The sequence below is a fragment of the Oncorhynchus clarkii genome, chromosome 25 (assembly GCF_045791955.1).
Source record: "Oncorhynchus clarkii lewisi isolate Uvic-CL-2024 chromosome 25, UVic_Ocla_1.0, whole genome shotgun sequence".
Classification (NCBI taxonomy): domain Eukaryota; kingdom Metazoa; phylum Chordata; class Actinopteri; order Salmoniformes; family Salmonidae; genus Oncorhynchus; species Oncorhynchus clarkii.
In genome coordinates, this window is record NC_092171.1 from 44,833,721 (window position 1) to 44,861,262 (window position 27,542).

The 27,542-nt window shown below is 44.4% G+C and overlaps 1 protein-coding gene across 2 annotated transcripts in view; it reads left to right on the top strand.

The window, feature by feature from the left end:
- LOC139383799 (dynactin 1b) overlaps positions 1 to 24,204 on the top strand; it is a 109,926-nt gene extending 85,722 nt beyond the window's left edge. For both annotated transcript variants that reach the window (XM_071128370.1, XM_071128369.1), the window contains 10 exons: positions 6,385 to 6,546; positions 6,892 to 7,023; positions 8,231 to 8,359; positions 9,295 to 9,437; positions 10,675 to 10,841; positions 15,077 to 15,225; positions 16,914 to 17,100; positions 17,297 to 17,370; positions 18,277 to 18,366; positions 23,379 to 24,204. In XM_071128370.1, coding sequence (XP_070984471.1) covers positions 6,385 to 6,546; positions 6,892 to 7,023; positions 8,231 to 8,359; positions 9,295 to 9,437; positions 10,675 to 10,841; positions 15,077 to 15,225; positions 16,914 to 17,100; positions 17,297 to 17,370; positions 18,277 to 18,366; positions 23,379 to 23,516 — 1,371 coding nt within the window. In that variant the 3' untranslated portion in view covers positions 23,517 to 24,204. The remainder of the gene's footprint in view (positions 1 to 6,384; positions 6,547 to 6,891; positions 7,024 to 8,230; positions 8,360 to 9,294; positions 9,438 to 10,674; positions 10,842 to 15,076; positions 15,226 to 16,913; positions 17,101 to 17,296; positions 17,371 to 18,276; positions 18,367 to 23,378) is intronic.
- Positions 24,205 to 27,542: the final 3,338 nt, after the last annotated feature.

Genomic DNA, 27,542 nt, shown 5'->3' on the forward strand with positions numbered 1-27,542 from the left:
TTCTTACAGCAGGTAACCAATCAGCACTCACCTTCCTACAGCAGGTAACCAATCAGCACTCACCTTCTTACAGCAGGTAACCAATCAGTTTTACTGAGCTGCACTCTTGGTTAGGGTTACAGTGGGTAGAGACTGGCCTCAGTTTTGGCACAATATCATATAGACAGAGGCCTGAGCAGTATTCATATAGAAAATAATACAATATTTTGCGCAATTTTACATCTAACTAAGGTGTATGGTGCAGTATTTCTCAAGTTAACAAATACGCAATGTTCCATCAACAAAGTAACATTTATGAACCATATTCCTCTTAGAAAATAGCAAAGAAAGGCCTTAGGAACAGCATTAACGACGTTCCTGCACTGCAAAATAAATGGTATGAAATCAAATTGAACACAAACATCATTATGAGAGAGAAAATCCCGAACCCATCATTCATGATATTTAATACGGTCCATCCAGTGTTCTGTATAACATAGAGTCATTATGGGCTGTAAAGCATCTTCCAACAGAGAAGATGTAAAGCATCTTCCAGCAGAGAAGATGTAAAGCATCTTCCAACAGAGAAGATGTAAAGCATCTTCCAACAGAGAAGATGTAAAGCATCTTCCAGCAGAGAAGGGCTGGCTGGTGAAAGGCAGATAACTTGACAGGGAGCTCAGAGATATTAAACATCACATGAAAGGAGAACACGTTATCCGCCCACTTTCCTAAACACTTCTCCGGGGATACTTCTCCAGGGATACTTCTCCAGGGATACTTCTCCAGGGATACTTCTCCGGGGATACTTCTCCGGGGATACTTCTCCGGGGATACTTCTCTTGGGATACTTCTATATGGATACTTCTCTTGGGATACTTCTCTTGGGATACTTCTCCAGGGATACTTCTCCAGGGATACTTCTCCAGGGATACTTCTCCAGGGATACTTCTCCGGGGATACTTCTCCAGGGATACTTCTCCAGGGATACTTCTCTCGGGATACTTCTCTTGGGATACTTCTCCAGGGATACTTCTCCAGGGATACTTCTCTTGGGATACTTCTCCAGGGATACTTCTCTTGGGATACTTCTCCAGGGATACTTCTCCAGGGATACTTCTCTCGGGATACTTCTCTTGGGATACTTCTCTGGGGATACTTCTCCAGGGATACTTCTCTTGGGATACTTCTCCAGGGATACTTCTCCAGGGATACTTCTCTCGGGATACTTCTCTTGGGATACTTCTCTGGGGATACTTCTCCAGGGATACTTCTCTTGGGATACTTCTCTAGGGATACTTCTATATGGATACTTCTCCATGGATACTTCTCTAGGGATACTTCTATATGGATACTTCTCCAGGGATACTTCTCTAGGGATACTTCTCCAGGGATACTTCTCTCGGGATACTTCTCCAGGGATACTTCTCCGGAGATACTTCTCCAGGGATACTTCTCCGGGGATACTTCTCTCGGGATACTTCTCTTGGGATACTTCTCTGGGGATACTTCTCCAGGGATACTTCTCTTGGGATACTTCTATATGGATACTTCTCCAGGGATACTTCTCCAGGGATACTTCTCTGGGGATATTTCTCCAGGGATACTTCTCCAGGGATACTTCTCCAGGGATACTTCTCCAGGGATACTTCTCCAGGGATACTTCTCCGGGGATACTTCTCTGGGGATACTTCTCCAGGGATACTTCTCTTGGGATACTTCTCTTGGGATACTTCTCCAGGGATACTTCTCCGGGGATACTTCTCTTGGGATAATTCTCTAGGGATACTTCTATATGGATACTTCTCCAGGGATACTTCTCCAGGGATACTTCTCCAGGGATACTTCTCTGGGGATATTTCTCCAGGGATACTTCTCCAGGGATACTTCTCCAGGGATACTTCTCCAGGGATACTTCTCCAGGGATACTTCTCTAGGGATACTTCTCCAGGGATACTTCTCCAGGGATACTTCTCCGGGGATACTTCTCTGGGGATACTTCTCCAGGGATACTTCTCCGGGGATACTTCTCCAGTGATACTTCTCCGGGGATACTTCTCTAGGGATACTTCTCTAGGGATAATTCTCTAGGGATAATTCTCCAGACATACAAAGCCAGAAGGCATAACTGTTACTCAAAAAGGATTTGAGACGGTTAACTTTTATAATGTCATGAAAACAGTCCAAATCAATCTTAAACTACGTTCTTTAAAGTCTGACCCTTCCTGATATAATGGGTTTGGTTATTCCACACCTAACCATTATAGACTGCCTGATTATAATGGGGTTTGGTCATTCCACACCTAACCATTATAGTCTGCCTGATATAATGGGGTTTTGGTTATTCCACACCTAACCATTATAGTCTGCCTGATATAATGGGGTTTGGTTATTCCACATCTAACCATTATAGCCTGCCTGATATAATGGGGTTTGGTCATTCCACATCTAACCATTATAGTCTGCCTGATATAATGGGGTTTTGGTTATTCCACACCTAACCATTATAGCCTGTCTGATATAATGGGGTTTGGTTATTGGTGGTTGTATATATTATATGGTCAGAGCGTTGGACTAGTAACTGTAAAGGTTGCAAGATCAAACCCCCGAGCTGACAAGGTTAAAAATATTTCATTCTGACCCCTGAACAAGGCAGTTAACCCACTGTTCCTAGACCAGTTAACCCACTGTTCCTAGACCAGTTAACCCACTGTTCCTAGGCCAGTTAACCCACTGTTCCTAGACCAGTTAACCCACTGTTCCTAGACCAGTTAACCCACTGTTCCTAGACCAGTTAACCCACGGTTCCTAGACCAGTTAACCCACTGTTCCTAGGCCAGTTAACCCACTGTTCCTAGACCAGTTAACCCACTGTTCCTAGACCAGTTAACCCACTGTTCCTAGGCCAGTTAACCCACTGTTCCTAGACCAGTTAACCCACTGTTCCTAGACCAGTTAACCCACTGTTCCTAGACCAGTTAACCCACTGTTCCTAGACCAGTTAACGCACTGTTCCTAGGCCGTCTTAGAAAATAAGAATTTGTTATTAACTGACTTGCCTAGTTAAATAAAGGTAAAATAAATAAATACAATTAACGACTGTGTTGTCTTCAGCTAGTTGGCGAACTGAGATGTCAGTACCCAGCACAGATAGCTGTTTTTATATCATTACAGATCTTTAGCTGGATAGCCAGCATCTCAGCCTCCGTAATGTGGACTAACTGAACACACTTGTATAATTACCAAGTTTAACTTCTAAACGAGGTGATGTGCCCACCCGTTAATGACACAGGAGCTATTTATGTCCTGGTAGCAGGCTTTGATCAAATCTATAAACTTTATCCCCAAAACCAAAGAATTCAAGTACCCAGAAGATTACATTTGTATTCGACCGTATCAAATGTCTTTCTAAAAGTAAGATAAAAACCGTCATCCTCAATTAGGTCTCTGTTTTCAAGTAAGTCTTAAAACTCATTTTTATGTTGTTGTGAATTGATCTTCCTGTCATGAAAAAAAGATTGTGTTTCGCTGATGATTTGTTCCATACTTTCCTTAAGGGGATTTGTGTAAACATCTGTCGACAGGTGGGTGAATTGGGGATCTTGGGGATCTTTTCCAGGTTTGGGAATCAAGATGATTTACACCGTGTTTCATTAATGGTATTTGGAGTATGTCATCTGTAAGGATTTCCACCAATCTAAGTTTTTCCCAGAAATCCTTGTAAAAGTTTGCAGTAAAGCCATCCGTGTCCTGGTAATTAAGAAGATGTTGAATTAAAAAACTTCCAGTAGCCATTATTGCAAACCCCATTAGGTGTAATGAGATAATTACATAGTCTGTTAATGGGGTAGCAGACATGGGCACTTCTGAAATACATTCTAAAACAACACTAGAAACTAACCAATGATAAATTCTAGAAGCATGAGATGCAAATAAGTTTAAAACCAAGATAATTGTACTATATCAGGCTTAAGAATCTCCAGGTATCAGTAAGCACATGAGCATAGCAATAATATGTGGAAATGACATTGTGATGGGAAACAGAAAACTTTGGTGATCCGTCTAACCATTCATCATAAAATAATAATAGTGCTGTCAGTGAGAAACATTTCCTGACCGTCTCCAATTTAGATTTGACACATTTTCCAATAAGAGTTCTGTTGTTTTTGTTTTGCCGTTCGTTATTGTAACTATTAAACAGAATGAGAAAAGACTTCTCCAGATTCAACACATCCAATGACTAGGCTCTTCTTCTTTCGTATTTATTACCTTGCCTGGACAGTTATATAGCAAGATGCCGACTCCCGCTGAACATGTGGGGCAACGACTGAATTGGGTTTTATCGCCCACTTGATTAGTCCAAAACGTTATGTCCTCAGCACTTAATTACATCTCTTAAAGAAAAGTGAAATTAGATTTTTTTTTCCCTTTACAAAATAAATAGTAACGGCTTTCATTTTAAGATTGTTTTTGAGTCCCCTTGCATTTAAAGAACTAAGTGTGAACATACCAAATAAATACTAGTCAAACGACTAGATAAATGTAAACAAGAGAGGTTTTAACTTACTACTGTAGTTAGTAGAACAATGGCCCTTGTTAAAACTATAAAATCTCTTCTCTTAATCAGGTTAAGTTAGCTGACTGTAAACTATAACATCTCTCCTCTTAATCAGGTTAAGTTAGCTGACTGTAAACTATAACATCTCTCCTCTTAAATCAGGTTAAGTTAGCTGACTGTAAACTATAACATCTCTCCTCGTAATCAGGTCAAGTTAACTGACTGTAAACTATAACATCTCTCCTCTTAATCAGGTCAAGTTAGCTAACTTTAAACATTTAACTACCTGTGTTTAGTGTTGCAAGGGGGGAAGTATTAATGCTCTGTCTGTTAATCCATCGGAATGGGCCTCAGAAAAAGTATTTCAGACCTTCCCTCCAAGCGTGCAACCATGACAGTGTTTTGTCTTAGTTGAGAACCAAAATCTTCTATCATCTTTTGTCAGGTAATTTACTGCTTCCAGGACACTGGTTACATTCAAGAGCTCTTCCATGGCAGGTGGTTTACCTCGTTGTTTATTTCACTTAACAGAGAGTCCAGCTGTCTCCCGTCCCCCGTGACGTCAGCGTTAACTCCCATTTCCTCCCTGTAGTTGTGGTCAAGCTGCGAGTCAGTTGACTTGCTAGAAACTTTAGCTAGCATGTTGACTTGCTAGAAGCTTTAGCTAGCATGTTGACTTGCTAGAAACTTTAGCTAGCATGTTGACTTGCTAGAAACTTTAGCTAGCATGTTGACTTGCTAGTAACTTTAGCTAGCATGTTGACTTGCTAGAAACTTTAGCTAGCATGTTGACTTGCTAGAAACTTTAGCTAGCATGTTGACTTGCTAGAAACTTTAGCTAGCATGTTGACTTGCTAGAAACTTCAGCTAGCATGTTGACTTGCTAGAAACTTTAGCTAGCATGTTGACTTGCTAGAAACTTTAGCTAGCATGTTGACTTGCTAGTAACTTTAGCTAGCATGTTGACTTGCTAGAAACTTTAGCTAGCATGTTGACTTGCTAGAAACTTTAGCTAGCATGTTGACTTGCTAGAAACTTTAGCTAGCATGTTGACTTGCTAGAAACTTTAGCTATCATGTTGACTTGCTAGAAACTTTAGCTAGCATGTTGACTTGCTAGAAACTTTAGCTAGCATGTTGACTTGCTAGAAACTTTAGCTAGCATGTTGACTTGCTAGAAACTTTAGCTAGCATGTTGACTTGCTAGAAACTTTAGCTAGCATGTTGACTTGCTAGAAACTTTAGCTAGCATGTTGACTTGCTAGAAACTTTAGCTAGCATGTTGACTTGCTAGAAACTTTAGCTAGCATGTTGACTTGCTAGAAACTTTAGCTAGCATGTTGACTTGCTAGAAACTTTAGCTAGCATGTTGACCTGCTAGAAACTTTAGCTAGCATGTTGACTTGCTAGCACGTTGCGGTTGACAGGCGCTGTGGACAATGTCTTCTTTTCTGCTGTTATTTTGTTGTTTGGAATTTTACAAAGTAGCTTTTCGACAAACAACTCAGCACTCAAAAAAAAATAAAGATAGATACATGTTAGAATATAGAATCTGTCACTTGACCCACAGAACAAACTAAAGTGTGACTGCTTGGTACGCCATCTTGCCGGTCACCACAGAGTTTTTAACCCAGAAGCCTTTACTTCCTGGATGCCCGTGAAGCAGACCAAGACCGGGGTTAGATTCAACAGATGAGCGACACATTCCTCCCTGGTTGTTAATTGTTCTCAAAATCGAAATGAACAAGCTATCTTCGAGCTTATTATTTAAGTAGCTGACTTCGGACTGTTTGATCCCCCCAGGTGTGATCTGATGTGGTCTCTGTGTTTTTTTTTGTCCCCCCCCAGGTGGCAGATATTCTGCTGGACTGCAGGAAACACCTGACCTGGGTGGTGGCTGTGCTGCAGGAGGTGGCGGCTGCAGGGGCGCAGATGGTTGTCCATCTAGGGGAGCAGGAGGGACTCTCCGCACTCAAACTAGAGGACGTGGCCTTTAAGGCTGGAGAGCAGGTAGTACACACACACACACACACACACACATATATGACCAAACAGTTGATTCCCATTCAAAATCATATTTTCTCTAACCTTAACTCCAAACCCTTAACCTAAACCTAACCCCTAGTATTTTTCCTTGTGGGGACCGACGAAATGTCCCGAATTTTCCTTGTTTTACTATCTTTGTAAGGACTTCTGTTCCCCACAAGTATAGTGAAAACCAAACAAACACACATACAGTACACACACACACACACACACACACACACACACACACACACACACACACACACACACACACACACACACACACAGAGACAGTACCTCTATATCTAACCTGTCGGGTTCTGTCTCCAGATCTATGGAACTCAAGGTTCTAACCCCTATGGGTGCCTGCGCCAGTCCTGCTGCATCGTCATAGCAACCATGAACAAGATGGCCACCGCCATGCAGGAGGGAGAGTACGACGCAGATAGACCCCAGATCACGGTAACTATAGCAACGTCTTGACTGTAGGTACTTCATCAGAGAGACACCACCAACATACTCTATCAACAGCAACATCTTGACTGTAGGTACTGTATCAGAGAGACACCACCAACATACTCTATCAACAGCAACGTCTTGACTGTAGGTACTGTATCAGAGAGACACCACCAACATACTCTATCAACAGCAACATCTTGACTGTAGGTACTGTATCAGAGAGACACCACCAACATACTCTATCAACAGCAACATCTTGACTGTAGGTACTGTATCAGAGAGACACCAACAACATACTCTATCAACAGCAACGTCTTGACTGTAGGTACTGTATCAGAGAGACACCACCAACATACTCTATCAACAGCAACATCTTGACTGTAGGTACTGTATCAGAGAGACACCAACAACATACTCTATCAACAGCAACGTCTTGACTGTAGGTACTGTATCAGAGAGACACCACCAACATACTCTATCAACAGCAACATCTTGACTGTACATTATGTAGTCTTAGTCCCCGATGTTAGACTCCGGTTTAACATACTGATCTGTGTCTGTCCTCCATGTTTAGTTGGAACTGGAAAACATGGATATAATTTTATTATGTTATGCACTTTGAACTGAATTTTTGTTTGTTGGAACTGTGCTATATGAAGTTTGATTGGTTGATGTGGTTGTGTTTGTCCCTTTTTGATTGGTTGATGTGGTTGTGTTTGTCCCTTTTTGATTGGTTGATGTGGTTGTGTTTGTCCCTTTTTGATTGGTTGATGTGGTTGTGTTTGTCCCTTTTTGATTGGTTGATGTTGTGTTTGTCCCTTTTTGATTGGTTGATGTGGTTGTGTTTGTCCCTTTTTGATTGGTTGATGTGGTTGCGTTTGTCCCTTTTTGATTGGTTGATGTGGTTGTGTTTGTCTCTTTTTGATTGGTTGATGTGGTTGTTTGTCCCTTTTTGATTGGTTGACGTGGTTGCGTTTGTCCCTTTTTGATTGGTTGATGTGGTTGTGTTTGTCCCTTTTTGATTGGTTGATGTGGTTGTGTTTGTCCCTTTTTGATTGGTTGATGTGGTTATGTTTGTCCCTTTTTGATTGGTTGATGTTGTGTTTGTCCCTTTTTGATTGGTTGATGTGGTTGTGTTTGTCCCTTTTTGATTGGTTGATGTGGTTGTGTTTGTCCCTTTTTGATTGGTTGACGTGGTTGTGTTTCCCAGACACTTCCTCCGGTGGAGCTGCGTGCCACAGCCCTCAGAGCGGAGATCACAGACGCAGAAGGACTGGGCATGAAGCTGGAGGACAGAGACACAGTCATCAAGGAGCTCAAGAAGTCACTCAAGTTCAAGGTACCTGATGACCTCTCTGAACACACTAGATCAAGGTACACTGACACACTTCCTGATGACCTCTCTGAACACACTAGATCAAGGTACACTCACACACTTCCTGATGACCTCTCTGAACACACTAGATCAAGGTACACTAACACACTTCCTGATGACCTCTCTGAACACACTAGATCAAGGTACACTAACACACTTCCTGATGACCTCTCTGAACACACTAGATCAAGGTACACTAACACACTGCCTGATGACCTCTCAATGGTTTAACAACAATGAACGCACCACCCTGACACAGAGTTAACCAGCCTTACTAAGGCTGGGATTTAATACCATCTGACTCATAGACAATGCCTGCTTTTTAAGGCAATGTTACCGTGTTCATGGAGACCCGCATTAAAGGCTGCAGATGTGGGTTCAATTGGAAATTACCTTTAAATGTCTAATGACCTTTAAAATGTCTAATGACCTTTAAAATGTCTAATGACCTTTAAAATGTCTAATGACCTTTAAATGTCTAACAGTGCGGTTTCAGATTGAATCCTGACCTAAGGCTGAACACTGTAGGCTAAATGAACCCTTCCTATGCGGTCACATTGAGAGATGGGTCCCTTGCAGGACAGTATCACCAGGGATCATTACAGTGTGTGTGTGTCAAATCAAAATCAATGTATTTTATTGGTCCGATACACATATTTATCAGATGTTATCGCTGATGTAGCGAAACGCTTGTGTTCCTAGCTCCAACAGTGCAGTAATACCCGACAACACAAAACATCACATCATCCAAAAAATGTAAAATAAAGGAATTAAGACATAATTCTTTAGCAAATAATGTAAGAAATAACAACAAACATTCAAAAAAATCTTTCAAAGTTGGTTAGGAGCTAGGAACAGGGCGACCATGTCTGTCGACACCATCTTGTGTGTGTCCTCAGGGAGAGGAGCTGAGTGAGGCTAGCGTTCGGCTCAGTCTGTTGGAGAAGAAACTCGACAGTTCATCTAGAGACGCAGACGAGCGCGTAGAGAAGATCCAAACTCAACTAGACGAGACTCAGACTCTGCTCAAGAAGAAAGAGAAGTAAGAATACAACACAACATACACATGTCTAGATGGTATACGTGTAGGGTCATGGTCACGTGACGAGGTAGACCCCGCCTGCGACTTTAAAATCAGTTTCTTTCCCTCCTGGGCAAAGGAACGACACTGTTTTTGAAATCGCAGGTCAGGGTTACCTCATCACGTGACCAGGAGCTACTGTATACCATCGCAGGTCGGTGCTACCTCATCACGTGACCAGGAGCTACTGTATACCATCGCAGGTCGGTGGTACCTCATCACGTGACCAGGAGAAACTTGTCATGTCTGCTACATAAACTCTTCGAATTAAGGGTTCCAAAACGGTTCTTCGGCCGTAGGAGAACCTATGGACTCTTTGGGGTTCTCCTACTAAGCCAGCCAAAAAACTATTTTAGGTTCTAGCTAGCATCTTTTTTTTCAAAACCTACAGGAGGGTCTCTCTCCAGGAACAGGGTTGGAGTTAAAACCTACAGGAGGATATCTCTCCAGGAACAGGGTTGGAGTTAAAACCTACAGGAGGATATCTCTCCAGGAACAGGGTTGAAGTTAAAACCTACAGGAGGGTCTCTCTCCAGGAACAGGGTTTGAGTTAAAACCTACAGGAGGATATCTCTCCAGGAACAGGGTTGGAGAACCCTACAGGAGGGTTTCTCTCCTGGAACAGGGTTGGAGAACCCTACAGGAGGGTATCTCTCCAGGAACAGGGTTGGAGTTAAAACCTACAGGAGGATATCTCTCCAGGAACAGGGTTGGAGAACCCTACAGGAGGGTATCTCTCCAGGAACAGGGTTGGAGAACCCTACAGGATGGTATCTCTCCAGGAACAGGGTTGGAGTTAAAACCTACAGGAGGATATCTCTCCAGGAACAGGGTTGGAGAACCCTACAGGAGGGTATCTCTCCAGGAACAGGGTTGGAGAACCCTACAGGAGGGTAGCTCTCCAGGAACAGGGTTGGATAACCCTACAGGAGGGTAGCTCTCCAGGAACAGGGTTGGAGTGTAAACCTACAGGATGGTTTCTCTCCAGGAACAGGGTTGGAGAACCCTGGTATAGAGAGAATATGTAGGATATTGTCATACCCAATATTGCTCCAGTTTATTTTTCTGAATTGGCTGAATTGAAATGGGATTGATCCCAACCCTGGTTATCACCAATTCATCCTTACTATAGAGGGGTCATTGTCAATCAGGCTGATCTAGAATCAGTTTTTATAACAGATGTCTATTTCCTCTGTAGGGAGTTTGAGGAGACCATGGACGCGCTGCAGGCTGATATCGACCAATTGGAGTCGGAGAAGGCGGATCTGAAGCAGCGTCTGAACAGCCAATCAAAGATGACCATGGACGGGCTGAGAGGAGCGCCAGCGTCGGGAATCGCCTCCATTGTCACGGGGATGACAGGAGGTTAGTGGGGCATCGTCTTCCCGAATAGGACCTTGAAACCATTTAAAACCTGCACTGTTATTCCTACTCCCATCTGTTAGGGGACTATTCAGACGTAGGAATTGTAAATGTAAACCTTTCCTAAGAACTTCTCAGTAGTTGGGATTCAGACTTAAATTAATACAGGTGCGTAACGACTTTGCAAGAGTGTTTGGTTCCAGACTGAACTGTGTGATGTAGTAGGGAGTTGTAGTTTCTCTAGAGATAAATCAGATCCAGACTGAACTGTGTGATGTAGTAGGGAGTTGTAGTTTCTCTAGAAATAAATCAGATCCAGACTGAACTGTGTGATGTAGTAGGGAGTTGTAGTTTCTCTAGAGATAAATCAGACCCAGCCTGAACTGTGTGATGTCGTAGGGAGTTGTAGTTTCTCTAGAGATAAATCAGACCCAGCCTGAACTGTGTGATGTAGTAGGGAGTTGTAGTTTCTCTAGAGATAAATCAGATCCAGACTGAACTGTGCGATGTAGTAGGGAGTTGTAGTTTCTCTAGAGATAAATCAGACCCAGCCTGAACTGTGTGATGTAGTAGGGAGTTGTAGTTTCTCTAGAGATAAATCAGACCCAGCCTGAACTGTGTGATGTAGTAGGGAGTTGTAGTTTCTCTAGAGATAAATCAGACCCAGCCTGAACTGTGTGATGTAGTAGGGAGTTGTAGTTTCTCTAGAGATAAATCAGATCCAGCCTGAACTGTGTGATGTAGTAGGGAGTTGTAGTTTCTCTAGAGATAAATCAGATCCAGACTGAACTGTGCGATGTAGTAGGGAGTTGTAGTTTCTCTAGAGATAAATCAGATCCAGCCTGAACTGTGTGATGTAGTAGGGAGTTGTAGTTTCTCTAGAGATAAATCAGACCCAGCCTGAACTGTGTGATGTAGTAGGGAGTTGTAGTTTCTCTAGAGATAAATCAGATCCAGACTAAAATGTGCGATGTAGTAGGGAGTTGTAGTTTCTCTAGAGATAAATCAGATCCAGACTGAACTGTGCGATGTAGTAGGGAGTTGTAGTTTCCAACAGGCTAATATTCTATATAGTTTAGCACATAAATCATGGTAATTGACTACAATGACCACAATCCATAGCGCATCTACTTGTCTGGTCTGTTTCTTTTATCCCTGCTACGGAAGAGACAGCAGAATGAGATTGACAAGCTGTTGCTTCACCAGGTATCTCTACCTGATAGTACCTGATCTAAGTGAAGAGAGAAGAGCATATGTTTCGCTGGGTACAGTATCTCTTGATAGTACCTGATATAAGTGATTGATAGTATTTATTTACTTTGAAGAAATACTAAATAGGGATTTTCGTCAGACAGCAGCTCTATAGAGATGATTATTAAATAAAGTCATCAAATAAAACTAAAGTAATATACACAACAACTGAAATAGTTTATTAAAGTAATGTGAATAAATTATGGTTAATTAGTGATAATCAATAGAGTGTAGGGGCGGCAGGTAGCCTAGTGGTTAGAGTGTAGGGGAGGCAGGTAGACTAGTGGTTAGAGTGTAGGGGAGGCAGGTAGACTAGTGGTTAGAGTGTAGAGGTGGCAGGGTAGTCTAGTGGTTAGAGTGTAGAGGAGGCAGGTAGTCTAGTGGTTAGAGTGTAGAGGAGGCAGGTAGCCTAGTGGTTAGAGTGTAGGGGAGGCAGGTAGCCTAGTGGTTAGAGTGTAGGGGAGGCAGGTAGCCTAGTGGTTAGAGTGTAGGGGAGGCAGGTAGACTAGTGGTTAGAGTGTAGAGGAGGCAGGTAGCCTAGTGGTTAGAGTGTAGGGGAGGCAGGTAGACTAGTGGTTAGAGTGTAGAGGTGGCAGGGTAGCCTAGTGGTTAGAGTGTAGAGGTGGCAGGGTAGCCTAGTGGTTAGAGTGTAGGGGTGGCAGGTAGCCTAGTGGTTAGAGTGTAGGGGAGGGAGGTAGACTAGTGGTTAGAGTGTAGAGGTGGCAGGGTAGCCTAGTGGTTAGAGTGTAGAGGAGGCAGGTAGACTAGTGGTTAGAGTGTAGGGGCAGTAGGTAGCCTAGTGGTTAGAGTATAGGGGAGGTATGTAGCCTAGTGGTTAGAGTGTTGAGGTGGCAGGTAGACTAGTGGTTAGAGTGTAGGGGCAGTAGGTAGCCTAGTGGTTAGAGTATAGGGGAGGTAGGTAGCCTAGTGGTTAGAGTGTAGAGGAGGCAGGTAGCCTAGTGGTTAGAGTGTAGAGGAGGCAGGTAGACTAGTGGTTAGAGTGTAGGGGCAGTAGGTAGCCTAGTGGTTAGAGTGTAGAGGAGGCAGGTAGCCTAGTGGTTAGAGTGTAGAGGAGGCAGGTAGCCTAGTGGTTAGAGTGTAGGGGAGGCAGGTAGCCTAGTGGTTAGAGTGTAGAGGAGGCAGGTAGTCTAGTGGTTAGAGTGTAGAGGCAGCAGGTAGCCTAGTGGTTAGAGTGTAGAGGAGGCAGGTAGCCTAGTGGTTAGAGTGTAGAGGAGGCAGGTAGCCTAGTGGTTAGAGTGTAGGGTCAGTAACCGAAAGGTTGCTGGATCGAATCCTCGAGCTGCCAATGTAAAAACCTGTCGTTCTGAACAAGGCAGTTAACCTACTGTTCCTAGGCCGCCGTTGAAAATAAGAATGTGTTCTTAACTGACTTGGTAAAATAAAAGTAAAATAAAAATATTCAACAAAAATAATCAAATCTGAAATTGAAAACAATCGAACCGACCTCAAAAAGCACTATTCTCTAATTTAGACTTTGAGTGCACAAGTTAAAAGGCCGTACAATTTAAATTCTGCTTAATGGCTCAGCATTTCATCAACTTCACTGTGGGAAAGGTGACATGTTGATATGCTTCAGTTTACTGCCTCGCTCCTCTCCTTATTCACACTCAGATCTGTTATAGACTAACACTGTTAATCACACTCAGATCTGTTATAGACCGACACTGTTATAGACTAATACTGTTAATCACACTCAGATCTGTTATAGACTAACACTGTTAATCACACTCAGATCTGTTATAGACCGACACTGTTATAGACTAACACTGTTATAGACTAACACTGTTATAGACTGACACTGTTATAGACTAACACTGTTATAGACTAACACTGTTATAGACTAACACTGTTATAGACTAACACTGTTATAGACTAACACTGTTATTCACACTCAGATCTGTTATAGACTAACACTATTATAGACTAACACTGTTATAGACTAACACTGTTATTCACATTCAGATCTGTTATAGACTAACACTGTTATAGACTAACACTGTTATAGACTAACACTGTTATAGACTAACACTGTTATAGACTAACACTGTTATAGACTAACACTGTTAATCACACTCAGATCTGTTATAGACTGACACTGTTATTCACACTAAGATGACCTGGTGTTTAAGAAAAGGAATGTCCTCTGGACCCTAACACTGTCACACTCTCTCTCCCTCTTCCCCCTCCTCTTCTTCTCCTCCTCTCTCTCTCTTCTCCCTCCTATTCTTCCCCTCTCTCCCCCTCCTCTTCTTCCCCTCTCTCCCCCCTCCTCTTCTTCCCCTCTCTTCTCCCTCTTCTTCCCCTCTCTTCTCCCTCCTATTCTTCCCCTCTCTTCCCTATTTTCTCTCTCCCTCTTTCCTCTCCTCTCTCTTCCCCTCTTCTCTCTCTCCCTCTTTCCTCTCCTCTCATTCTCCCTCTTCTTCCCCTCTCGCCTCCTCTTTCTAATCCTCTTCTCTCTCTACCCTTCTAATCTACAGAAGAACAGAAAGGTATTTGCTGTCACCCTGCATGTTTCTGCTACTCTTATTGAACACACACAATTTAGCTGATGGTGTGTTGCTTGTGTGTTTGTGTGTGTATTGGCCTGTGTTAATAGTGGTGTGTGTGTGTGTATTGTGTGTGTATTGGCCTGTGTTAATAGTGATGTGTGTGTGTATTGGCCTGCGTTAATAGTGGTGTGTGTGTGTGTATTGGCCTGTGTTAATAGTGGTGTGTGTGTGTGTGTGTGTGTGTGTGTATTGGCCTGCGTTAATAGTGGTGTGTGTGTGTGTGTGTGTGTGTGTGTGTGTGTGTGTGTGTGTGTGTGTGTGTGTGTGTGTGTGTGTGTGTGTGTGTGTGTGTGTGTGTGTGTGTGTGTGTGTGTGTGTGTGTGTGTGTGTGTGTGTATTGGCCTGTGTTAATAGTGGTGTGTGTGTGTGTGTGTATTGGCCCGTACTAAGTGTGTGTGCCTCTGTGTCTCTCTACAGCGACTATGGCCAGTATGGGTCCCAGTATGGGTCCCGGTATGGGTCCTGGGTCGGGGGTCCCGGTGATAGACTCTCCTCTCCTGACGCAGCAGATTGAGGCTCAGAGACACAGCATCAAACACCTGAAGAATGAGAACAACAGACTCAAGGTAGATAGACCATAGAGGTAGATAGACCATAGAGGTAGATAGACCATAGAGGGAGATAGACCATAGAGGTAGATAGACCATAGAGGTAGATAGACCATAGAGGTAGATAGACCATAGAGGTAGATAGACCATAGAGGGAGATAGACCATAGAGGTAGATAGACCATAGAGGTAGATAGACCATAGAGGGAGATAGACCATAGAGGGAGATAGACCATAGAGGTAGATAGAGGGAGATAGACCATAGAGGTAGATAGACCATAGAGGGAGATAGACCATAGAGGGAGATAGACCATAGAGGGAGATAGACCATAGAGGTAGATAGAGGGAGATAGACCATAGAGGTAGATAGACCATAGAGGGAGATAGAGGACTCATCTTTGTATCTTTGACAGCGCCATCGAGGGCTATCTCCATTTTAAAGTAGTCTTCTTTTGTGTTTGAAAAAAAACGTAAAGATTTTCCGCCAGCTGCAGTGCCTGAGTGCCAGTCTGTTTGGTGCTACCATGTCAATGCCTTGTCACTCATTGAACGTTAGCCTGAGTGCCAGTCTTTTTGGTGCTACCATGTCAATGCCTTGTCACTCATTCAACGTTAGACTGAGTGCCAGTCTGTTTGGGGCTATCATGTCAATGCCTTGTCACTCATTGAACGTTAGCCTGAGTGCCAGTCGGTTCCGGTTCAGGGAACAGAACCGAAAACTGGAAAATAACCAAATGTTTCAAGGAACAGAATCAGAACTGGGAACGAAAGTGATCTATACTGTCCCGGAAAAGAACTGTTATTTTAAAAGCATGGGAACCGGTTAATAATGTTTCTTTTACGTTCCAGGAATTTTTTTTCCCAGTCCCACAAAAAAAAATGTAACAAAGTGCCTGCTTCTGTCAATCAGAATATTATGCCAGTGTCTGTCTGCCAGCTGGAAATCTTTGCCAGTTTGTGTAGTCTACCTACCCCTCCTTCTCTGAAGGTTACTGTAGCCTACTGATGTTACAAGCGTGATTTAGAAGACAAGGAGGGATTTAATTAGAGAAGAAGGGATTGACTTTTTCAACACTAGTTAGGGACACTCTAGTTAACACGTTGGATTAATTAACTACAAAAAAGTTAAAACATTGTTTTAATTCTGGTGACACTCTGCCGAGCTTCTCTGGTCCAACGTTAAACCAACTCTCGGAAGTTCAAAGACATTCAAAGTTCCTGCATAGAAGCTGCTCCTCCGTAGGTATAATTCTGCGGGAGTAATTCTCTCCCCCCTCCCCCACCTCTCTCTCCTTCCCCCTCCCACTCTCTCCTTCCCCCTCCCTCTCTCCTTCCTCTCCTCTTCATTCTCCTTATCCCCCCACTCTCTCCTTCCCCCTGCCACCCTCCTCTTCATTCTCCTCCCAATTCTCCGTCACCCTCCCACTCTCTCCTTCTCCCCCCGACTCTCTCCTTCCCTCTCCCACCCTCATCTCCATTCTCCTCCCAATTCTCCGTCACCCTCCCACTCTCTCCTTCCCCCTCCCACTCTCTCCTTCCCCCTCCCTCTCTCCTTCCCCTCCTCTTCATTCTCCTTATCCCCCCACTCTCTCCTTCCCTCTCCCACCCTCATCTCCATTCTCCTTCCCCCTCCCACTCTCTCCTTCCCCCACTACCTCGTCTCCCCCTCCCCTCCTCCTCCTTCCTTCCTCCTCCCTCCTCCTCCAGGCTGAGAAGATGCGTGCCCAGCTGTCCTCCCTACCACCTCTCCATGTCTCCAAGCTCCCCACTAGAGACGGCTCTCACCCAGAGGTGCTCTCTAGCGCCCTCTATCGTAAGACTGACCAATTACTGGACACGTTACTGCAGATGAGTGCCAACGTCAAAGTGGTGGACATCACTGGCAAATCCCCAGGTATGATGTCCCCCCCCCCTTCTTGTTCTCTGTTGTACCCGTAGAAGAGTCGTTCTCAATGACGTAATTGTTTACATAAAGGCTCCCCCCCCCCAAAAAAAAACTGTCACGAAAGCATATTCATACTCCAAAAATAAAAGTTTCTTGTTGTTATTGTAACAGATTAAAGTTTTGTTTAATGTGTGTCGTTGAGCAGTAACTCCTAGTGCCCAGCTGCTGGAACACACAGCCAGACTCCAGTCCCTTAGCAACACTCTGGACAGGCTGAAGGTAAACAAACACCTTCAATCCTATCCTAGTTTGGTCACAATTCACCTTTTTTCAAGACAACGTTCCCGCGTTCACAACATTAATACTGCAGATGTCGCCTCCTTTCAAAGTAACCTTTAAATGGTGCATTGTGGAGAGGCGCGATCGGATTGAATCCCGACAATACAAAAGGTATCCCAGAATGCATGCTGCCTTGGACAGGTAGTGGCAAGGAGGAGGGCAGGCAAATGTGTGATTGCAGTGTGCTAAATAATTTTTCTCCTGATCGCTTCCCTTCTCTCTCCCCTCTATAACATCTCCCCTATTGTTATCTCTCTCTCCTCTCTCGCTGTCTCTCTCTCCTCTCTCTCTGTCTCTCTCTCTCCTCTCTCGCCTGTTCTCTCGCTGTCTCTCTCTCCTCTCTCTCTGTCTCTCTCTCTCCTCTCTCGCTGTCTCTCTCTCCTCTCTCTCTGTCTCTCTCTCTCCTCTCTCGCCTGTTCTCTCGCTGTCTCTCTCTCCTCTCTCTCTGTCTCTCTCTCTCCTCTCTCGCTTGTTCTCTCGCTGTCTCTCTCTCCTTTCTCTCTGTCTCTCTCTCTCCTCTCGCTTGTTCTCTCGCTGTCTCTCTCCTCTCTCTCTGTCTCTCTCTCTCCTCTCGCCTGTTCTCTCGCTGTCTCTCTCTCCTCTCTCTCTGTCTCTCTCTCTCCTCTCTCGCTTGTTCTCTCGCTGTCTCTCTCTCCTCTCTCTCTGTCTCTCTCTCTCCTCTCTCGCTTGTTCTCTCGCTGTCTCTCTCTCCTTTCTCTCTGTCTCTCTCTCTCCTCTCGCTTGTTCTCTCGCTGTCTCTCTCCTCTCTCTCTGTCTCTCTCTCTCCTCTCGCCTGTTCTCTCGCTGTCTCTCTCTCCTCTCTCTCTGTCTCTCTCTCTCTCACAGGATGAGGTATCAGAACATGTGGTGACCCAGAGACCTGGAGCTAGAGCCTTGTCTGACTTTGCCACGTTCCCCTGCTCCTCCTTCGTCAAGGTAACCACACACCACCCAGGGTCACCCAGCCACACACACTCCAGGGTCACCCAGCCACACACACTCCAGGGTCACCCAGCCACACACACTCCAGGGTCACCCAGCCACACACACTCCAGGGTCACCCAGCCACACACACTCCAGGGTCACCCAGTCACACACACTCCAGGGTCACCCAGTCACACACACTCCAAGGTCAACCAGCCACACACTCCAGGGTCAACCAGGGTCAACCAGCCACACACTCCAGGGTTAACCAGCGACACACTCCAGGGTCAACCAGCCACACATCATCCAGGGTCACCCAGTCACAAACACTCCAGGGTCAACCAGCCACACACACTCCAGGGTCAACCAGTCACACACACTCCAGGGTCACCCAGCCACACACACTCCAGGGTCAACCAGCCACACACCATCCAGGGTCACCCAGTCACACTCACTCCAGGGTCAACCAGCCACACACCATCCAGGGTCACCCAGTCACACACTCCAGGATCACCACTAGGCTACCATATAGTTACTATGCTGTGATAATGTATTAGACCAGGCATATAGCCACTATGCTGTGATAATGTATTAGACCAGTCATATAGCCACCATGCTGTGATAATGTATTAGACCAGGCATATAGCCATTATGCTGTGATAATGTATTAGACCAGACATATAGCCACCATGCTGTGATAATGTATTAGACCAGACATATAGTCACCATGCTGTGATAATGTATAAGACCAGACATATAGCCACCATGCTGTGATACTGTATTAGACCAGGCATATAGCCACCATGCTGTGATAATGTATTAGACCAGACATATAGCCACCATGCTGTGATAATGTATTAGACCAGGCATATAGCCACTATGCTGTGATAATGTATTAGACCAGACATATAGCCACCATGCTGTGATAATGTATTAGACCAGACATATAGCCACCATGCTGTGATAATGTATTAGACCAGACATATAGTCACCATGCTGTGATAATGTATAAGACCAGACATATAGCCACCATGCTGTGATACTGTATTAGACCAGGCATATAGCCACCATGCTGTGATAATGTATTAGACCAGACATATAGCCACCATGCTGTGATAATGTATTAGACCAGGCATATAGCCACTATGCTGTGATAATGTATTAGACCAGACATATAGCCACCATGCTGTGATAATGTATTAGACCAGACATATAGCCACCATGCTGTGATAATGTATTAGACCAGACATATAGCCACCATGCTGTGATAATGTATTAGACCAGTCATATAGCCACCATGCTGTGATAATGTATTAGACCAGACATATAGCCACCATGCTGTGATAATGTATTAGACCAGACATATAGCCACCATGCTGTGATAATGTATTAGACCAGACATATAGCCACCATGCTGTGATAATGTATTAGACCAGACATATAGTCACCATGCTGTGATAATGTATTAGACCAGACATATAGCCACCATGCTGTGATAATGTATTAGACCAGACATATAGCCACCATGCTGTGATAATGTATTAGACCAGGCATATAGCCACTATGCTGTGATAATGTATTAGACCAGACATATAGCCACCATGCTGTGATAATGTATTAGACCAGGCATATAGCCACTATGCTGTGATAATGTATTAGACCAGACATATAGCCACCATGCTGTGATACTGTATTAGACCAGACATATAGCCACTATGCTGTGATAATGTATTAGACCAGACATATAGCCATTATGCTGTGATAATTAGACCAGACATATAGCCACTATGCTGTGATACTGTATTAGACCAGACATATAGCCACTATGCTGTGATAATGTATTAGACCAGACATATAGCCATTATGCTGTGATAATTAGACCAGACATATAGCCACTATGCTGTGATAATGTATTAGACCAGACATATAGCCACTATGCTGTGATAATGTATTAGACCAGACATATAGCCACTATGCTGTGATAATGTATTAGACCAGGCATATAGCCACTATGCTGTGATAATGTATTAGACCAGACATATAGCCACTATGCTGTGATAATTAGACCAGACATATAGCCACCATGCTGTGATAATGTATTAGACCAGGCATATAGCCACCATGCTGTGATAATGTATTAGACCAGGCATATAGCCACCATGCTGTGATAATGTATTAGACCAGGCATATAGCCACTATGCTGTGATAATGTATTAGACCAGACATATAGTCACCATGCTGTGATAATGTATTAGACCAGGCATATAGCCACTATGCTGTGATAATGTATTAGACCAGACATATAGCCACTATGCTGTGATAATTAGACCAGACATATAGCCACCATGCTGTGATAATGTATTAGACCAGGCATGTAGCCACCATGCTGTGATAATGTATTAGACCAGACACATAGCCACTATGCTGTGATAATGTATTAGACCAGGCATATAGCCACTATGCTGTGATAATGTATTAGACCAGACATATAGTCACCATGCTGTGATAATGTATTAGACCAGACATATAGCCACCATGCTGTGATAATGTATTAGACCAGACATATAGCCACCATGCTGTGATAATGTATTAGACCAGACATATAGTCACCATGCTGTGATAATGTATTAGACCAGACATATAGCCACCATGCTGTGATAATGTATTAGACCAGACATATAGCCACCATGCTGTGATAATGTATTAGACCAGACATATAGCCACCATGCTGTGATAATGTATTAGACCAGACATATAGCCACCATGCTGTGATAATGTATTAGACCAGACATATAGCCACCATGCTGTGATAATGTATTAGACCAGACATATAGCCACCATGCTGTGATAATGTATTAGACCAGACATATAGCCACCATGCTGTGATAATGTATTAGACCAGGCATATAGCCACCATGCTGTGATAATGTATTAGACCAGACACATAGCCACTATGCTGTGATAATGTATTAGACCAGTCATATAGCCACCATGCTGTGATAATGTATTAGACCAGACATATAGCCACCATGCTGTGATAATGTATTAGACCAGACATATAGCCACCATGCTGTGATAATGTATTAGACCAGACACATAGCCACTATGCTGTGATAATGTATTAGACCAGTCATATAGCCACCATGCTGTGATAATGTATTAGACCAGGCATATAGCCACCATGCTGTGATAATGTATTAGACCAGACATATAGCCACCATGCTGTGATAATGTATTAGACCAGACATATAGCCACCATGCTGTGATAATGTATTAGACCAGACACATAGCCACTATGCTGTGATAATGTATTAGACCAGTCATATAGCCACCATGCTGTGATAATGTATTAGACCAGGCATATAGTCACCATGCTGTGATAATGTATTAGACCAGACACATAGCCACCATGCTGTGATAATGTATTAGACCAGGCATATAGCCACCATGCTGTGATAATGTATTAGACCAGTCATATAGCCACCATGCTGTGATAATGTATTAGACCAGACATATAGCCACCATGCTGTGATAATGTATTAGACCAGTCATATAGCCACCATGCTGTGATAATGTATTAGACCAGACATATAGCCACCATGCTGTGATAATGTATTAGACCAGACATATAGCCACCATGCTGTGATAATGTATTAGACCAGACATATAGCCACCATGCTGTGATAATGTATTAGACCAGACATATAGCCACCATGCTGTGATAATGTATTAGACCAGGCATATAGCCACCATGCTGTGATAATGTATTAGACCAGACACATAGCCACTATGCTGTGATAATGTATTAGACCAGTCATATAGCCACCATGCTGTGATAATGTATTAGACCAGGCATATAGCCACCATGCTGTGATAATGTATTAGACCAGGCATATAGCCACCATGCTGTGATAATGTATTAGACCTACTGCACAAACCTCATTCCTACACAACTGATTTTATAAAGTTGATGTTCTATTATTTTTATTTTTTTTACCCCTTTTTCTCCCCAATTTCGTGGTGTCCAATTGTTGTAGTAGCTACTATCTTGTCTCATCGCTACAACTCCCGTACGGGCTCGGGAGAGACGAAGGTTGAAAGTCATGCGTCCTCCGATACACAACCAACCAAGCCGCTGCTTCTTTAACACAGCGCACATCCAACCCGGAAGCCAGCCGCACCAATGCGCCGGAGGAAACACCGTGCACCTGGCCACCTTGGCTAGCGTACACTGCGCCCAGCCCGCCACAGGAGTCGCTGGTGCGCGATGAGACAAGGACACCCCTACCGACCAAGCCCTCCCTAACCCGGGCGACGCTAGGCCAATTGTGCGTCGCCCCACGGACCTCCCGGTCGCGGCCGGTTACGACAGAGCCTGGGCGCGAACCCAGGACTCTGATGGCACAGCTGGCGCTGCAGTACAGCGCCCTTAACCACTGCACCACCCGGGAGGCCTTGATGTTCTATTTTTGATTCTTTACATGAATTCAAAAACGTCAGTGGTAGATCTCGACTTGCTTTTTCAATGCGAAAGTGATCTTGACTCAGAAAAGGTTGGTGACCACTATATGTAGGAAATACCCAACTTAGGTGATTTTGAGGTTAGAGTGTCCACCCCAGAGATTGAAGTGTTGGGAGTTCAATACCTGGCCAAGTCATACCAAAGACTGTACAAATGAGACCTGATGCGTCTCTGCTTGGCACTCAGCATTAAGGAGATTAGATTGGAGGTCCTGTGATAGACTAGTGTCCTGTCCAGGGGGTGTCCTGTCCAAGCTGTCTCACTACAGAACAGGAGACAGACTAGTGTCCTGTCCATCAAGCTGTCTCACTACAGAACAGGAGATAGACTAGTGTCCTGTCCATCAAGCTGTCTCACTACAGAACAGGAGAAGAGGGGGGACATGGTGGGGGAGGGGCCAGGTCTGTAACTAATGTCTGTCTGTCTGCAGGTCCAGGAGGAGAAGAGGGGGGACATGGTGGGGGAGGGGCCAGGTCTGTAACTAATGTCTGTCTGTCTGCAGGTCCAGGAGGAGAAGAGGGGGGACATGGTGCTGGTGGGGAAGGTGATGATGCCGTGTTCCCGTGGTCAGGAGCAGGTCCACCGTCTCGTCCTATCACAGCCTCAGCTCCAAAGAGTGCACCGCCTCCTGCTGACATAGGCTCCACCCACAACCCGCCCTGCTGACATAGGCTCCACCTTCAACCCGCCCTGTTGCTCCTTCCCACCTGTCCGTCTGAGTTTTTCTTTAGGCCAAAGCCTTGGGTTTGTGTTCGTACGCAGACGGTGCTTGACTTGGGCCGTGAGCTCACTGAACTGAGCGCCAGAACCTTAATTTCCTCTAATGCCTGAGTTCCATTCTGCCGTTATTGCAAAGTTCTGGCACCTGGATATAAACGGTAGCAGCACCTAAAATAACTACCAGCGTCAAGTCAAGCCCCGCTCATACGAACAGTTAAGAGTATAAATACGCTCACTTCCTCTAGATCGCTAGTTCACTTCCTCTGTAGATCATACGCTCACTTCCTCTAGATCGCTAGTTCACTTCCTCTGTAGATCATACGCTCACTTCCTCTGTAGATCATACGCTCACTTCCTCTGTAGATCATACGCTCACTTCCTCTGTAGATCATACGCTCACTTCCTCTGTAGATCATACGCTCACTTCCTCTAGATCTCTCGTTCACTTCCTCTGTAGATCATACGCTCACTTCCTCTAGATCGCTCGTTCACTTCCTCTGTAGATCATATGGTAGAGCATAGCGCCTGTAACGGCAGGATAGTGGGTTTGATTCCTACGACCACCTATACACAAAAATGTATTCACGCATGGATGTCAGACACTTTGGATAAAAGCATCTGCCAAATTATATTACGTAAACACACACTACTAACCAGTCTGCTGAGGGTGATGCTGCCTGCTACACTACTAACCAGTCTGCTGAGGGTGATGCTCCCTGCTACACTACTAACCAGTCTGCTGAGGGTGATGCTCCCTGCTACACTACTACACAGTCTGCTGAGGGTGATGCTCCCTGCTACACTACTAACCAGTCTGCTGAGGGTGATGCTGCCTGCTACACTACTACACAGTCTGCTGAGGGTGATGCTCCCTGCTACACTACTAACCAGTCTGCTGAGGGTGATGCTGCCTGCTACACTACTAACCAGTCTGCTGAGGGTGATGCTGCCTGTTACACTACTAACCAGTCTGCTGAGGGTGATGCTCCCTGCTACACTACTAACCAGTCTGCTGAGGGTGATGCTCCCTGCTACACTACTAACCAGTCTGCTGAGGGTGATGCTCCCTGCTACACTACTAACCAGTCTGCTGAGGGTGATGCTCCCTGCTACACTACTAACCAGTCTGCTGAGGGTGATGCTCCCTGCTACACTACTAACCAGTCTGCTGAGGGTGATGCTCCCTGCTACACTACTAACCAGTCTGCTGAGGGTGATGCTCCCTGCTACACTACTAACCAGTCTGCTGAGGGTGATGCTCCCTGCTACACTACTAACCAGTCTGCTGAGGGTGATGCTCCCTGCTACACTACTAACCAGTCTGCTGAGGGTGATGCTGCCTGCTACCCATCTTACTGTCTGTCTGTCGAGGGTGATGCTCCCTGCTACACTACTAACCAGTCTGCTGAGGGTGATGCTCCCTGCTACACTACTAACCAGTCTGCTGAGGGTGATGCTGCCTGCTACCCATCTTACTGTCTGTCTGTCGAGGGTGATGCTGCCTGCTACCCATCTTACTGTCTGTCTGCCGAGGGTGATGCAGCCTGCTACCCATCTTACTGTCTGTCTGCCGAGGGTGATGCAGCCTGCTACCCATCTTACTGTCTGTCTGCCGAGGGTGATGCTGCCTGCTACCCATCTTACTGTCTGTCTGCCTGCTACCCATCTTACTGTCTGTCTGCCGAGGGTGATGCTGCCTGCTACCCATCTTACTGTCTGTCTGCCTGCTACCCATCTTACTGTTTCATCATTTATTTAAGATGGTCAATGCACATTAGGCCCTATTTAGACTTGACATAAGTTGACTTTAACATGGACTTAAATCAACAATATTTGTACTTGGGTCCATGTTTTATATCCATGTTGAGTCTATTTACCTCAGGTCTGAATCAGACCCATTATAGTTTCCAGGTCCAACATCAATGTAAAAGTGACTGAGTTATTTTTCCGTCCGTTGTCCCGTAGTTCACGACGGTGTCGTTGTACATACAACTATTCCTTTTACTCTTAACTATCTACAGCAGGGGTGTCAAACTCCCTTTTCCCAGAGGGCCGTATTCGGTCTTCACTGAGCGCCGCAGTCCCCCCCCCCCGCAGAATTAAAATAAATAAACAATCCAAACAACCTGGAGTTTGACACACGACCTAAAGGGAGAGAAAGTTGTCAGATTTCTGTGTATTAAGTGGGTATTATTTTACTGCAGTTTAATTTACATTTCAACGGGAGTGAAAATATAATTAATTTGAAGGGATTTCATGAAACATGGATCAAATGTTTTGATTTCATAAAATCAGTGTCATGTTCTACTTTTACGGGTCGTAGATTAATTTATTTCATATTTATTGCACATATTAAATGGCAGTAAATTGGGACAGTCATCTGTTACCTGATTGGCTGTAATCTGTTTTAAGTAGCTAATATAGTCCATGTGTATTACAGGTGAGACTCTTGCTGTGTAGAATGACTCCGGTTTAGACTTCATTAAACTACATGCCTCATCAGTTACTGTCTGCAAAAATACGTATTGGCCATAGAGGCTTTGTTTTTTTCTCTGCTATGAAGTGTCATACTGGTGTCATAAAGGCTATCTCATCTCTGCTATGAAGTGTCATACTGGTATCATAAAGGCTATCTCATCTCTGCTATGAAGTGTCATACTGGTATCATAAAGGCTATCTCATCTCTGCTATGAAGTGTCATACTGGTATCATAAAAGCTTTAGTTTTTTTTAATAATAATATTTTCATGGCATTGTTGGCTTTTCTTACATTATCATTGGAGAGATAATATATTAACATGGTATTCATTATTTTATGCATTAGTGATTTACAGAGAATGTACCTCTGTGCAGCCTGTTGATAGCATATAATGTACCTCTTTACAGCCTGTTGATAGCATATAATGTACCTCTTTACAGCCTGTTGATAGCATATAATGTACCTCTTTACAGCCTGTTGCTAGCATATAATGTACCTCTTTACAGCCTGTTGCTAGCATATAATGTACCTCTGTGCAGCCTGTTGCTAGCATATAATGTACCTCTGTGCAGCCTGTTGCTAGCATATAATGTACCTCTGTGCAGCCTGTTGCTAGCATATAATGTGTATCTGCACTCCCTGTAACATCTTCAAGTGTACTATAATTAAAAAACAGCTGAATCTGATAGTAACAATACACAAATGTACCGTAAGGTGGCGTAGGCATACCATACCATTATTACCAATCTACTACAACCCCGTGGCTGGCCAATCTACTGGCCAATCTACTGGCCAATCTACTGGCCAATCTACTACAACCCCGTCGCTGGCCAATCTACTGGCCAATCTACTGGCCAATCTACTACAACCCTGTCGCTGGCCAATCTACTACAACCCTGTCGCTGGCCAATCTACTACAACCCTGTCTCTGGCCAATCTACTACAACCCTGTCTCTGGCCAATCTACTACAACCCTGTCTCTGGCCAATCTACTGGCCAATCTACTACAACCCTGTCTCTGGCCAATCTACTACAACCCTGTCTCTGGCCAATCTACTACAACCCTGTCTCTGGCCAATCTACTACAACCCTGTCTCTGGCCAATCTACTACAACCCTGTCTCTGGCCAATCTACTACAACCCTGTCTCTGGCCAATCTACTACAACCCCGTCGCTGGCCAATCTACTGGCCAATCTACTACAACCCTGTCTCTGGCCAATCTACTACAACCCTGTCGCTGGCCAATCTACTACAACCCTGTCGCTGGCCAATCTACTACAACCCTGTCTCTGGCCAATCTACTACAACCCTGTCGCTGGCCAATCTACTACAACCCTGTCGCTGGCCAATCTACTACAACCCTGTCGCTGGCCAATCTACTGGCCAATCTACTACAACCCCGTCGCTGGCCAATCTACTACAACCCTGTCGCTGGCCAATCTACTGGCCAATCTACTGGCCAATCTA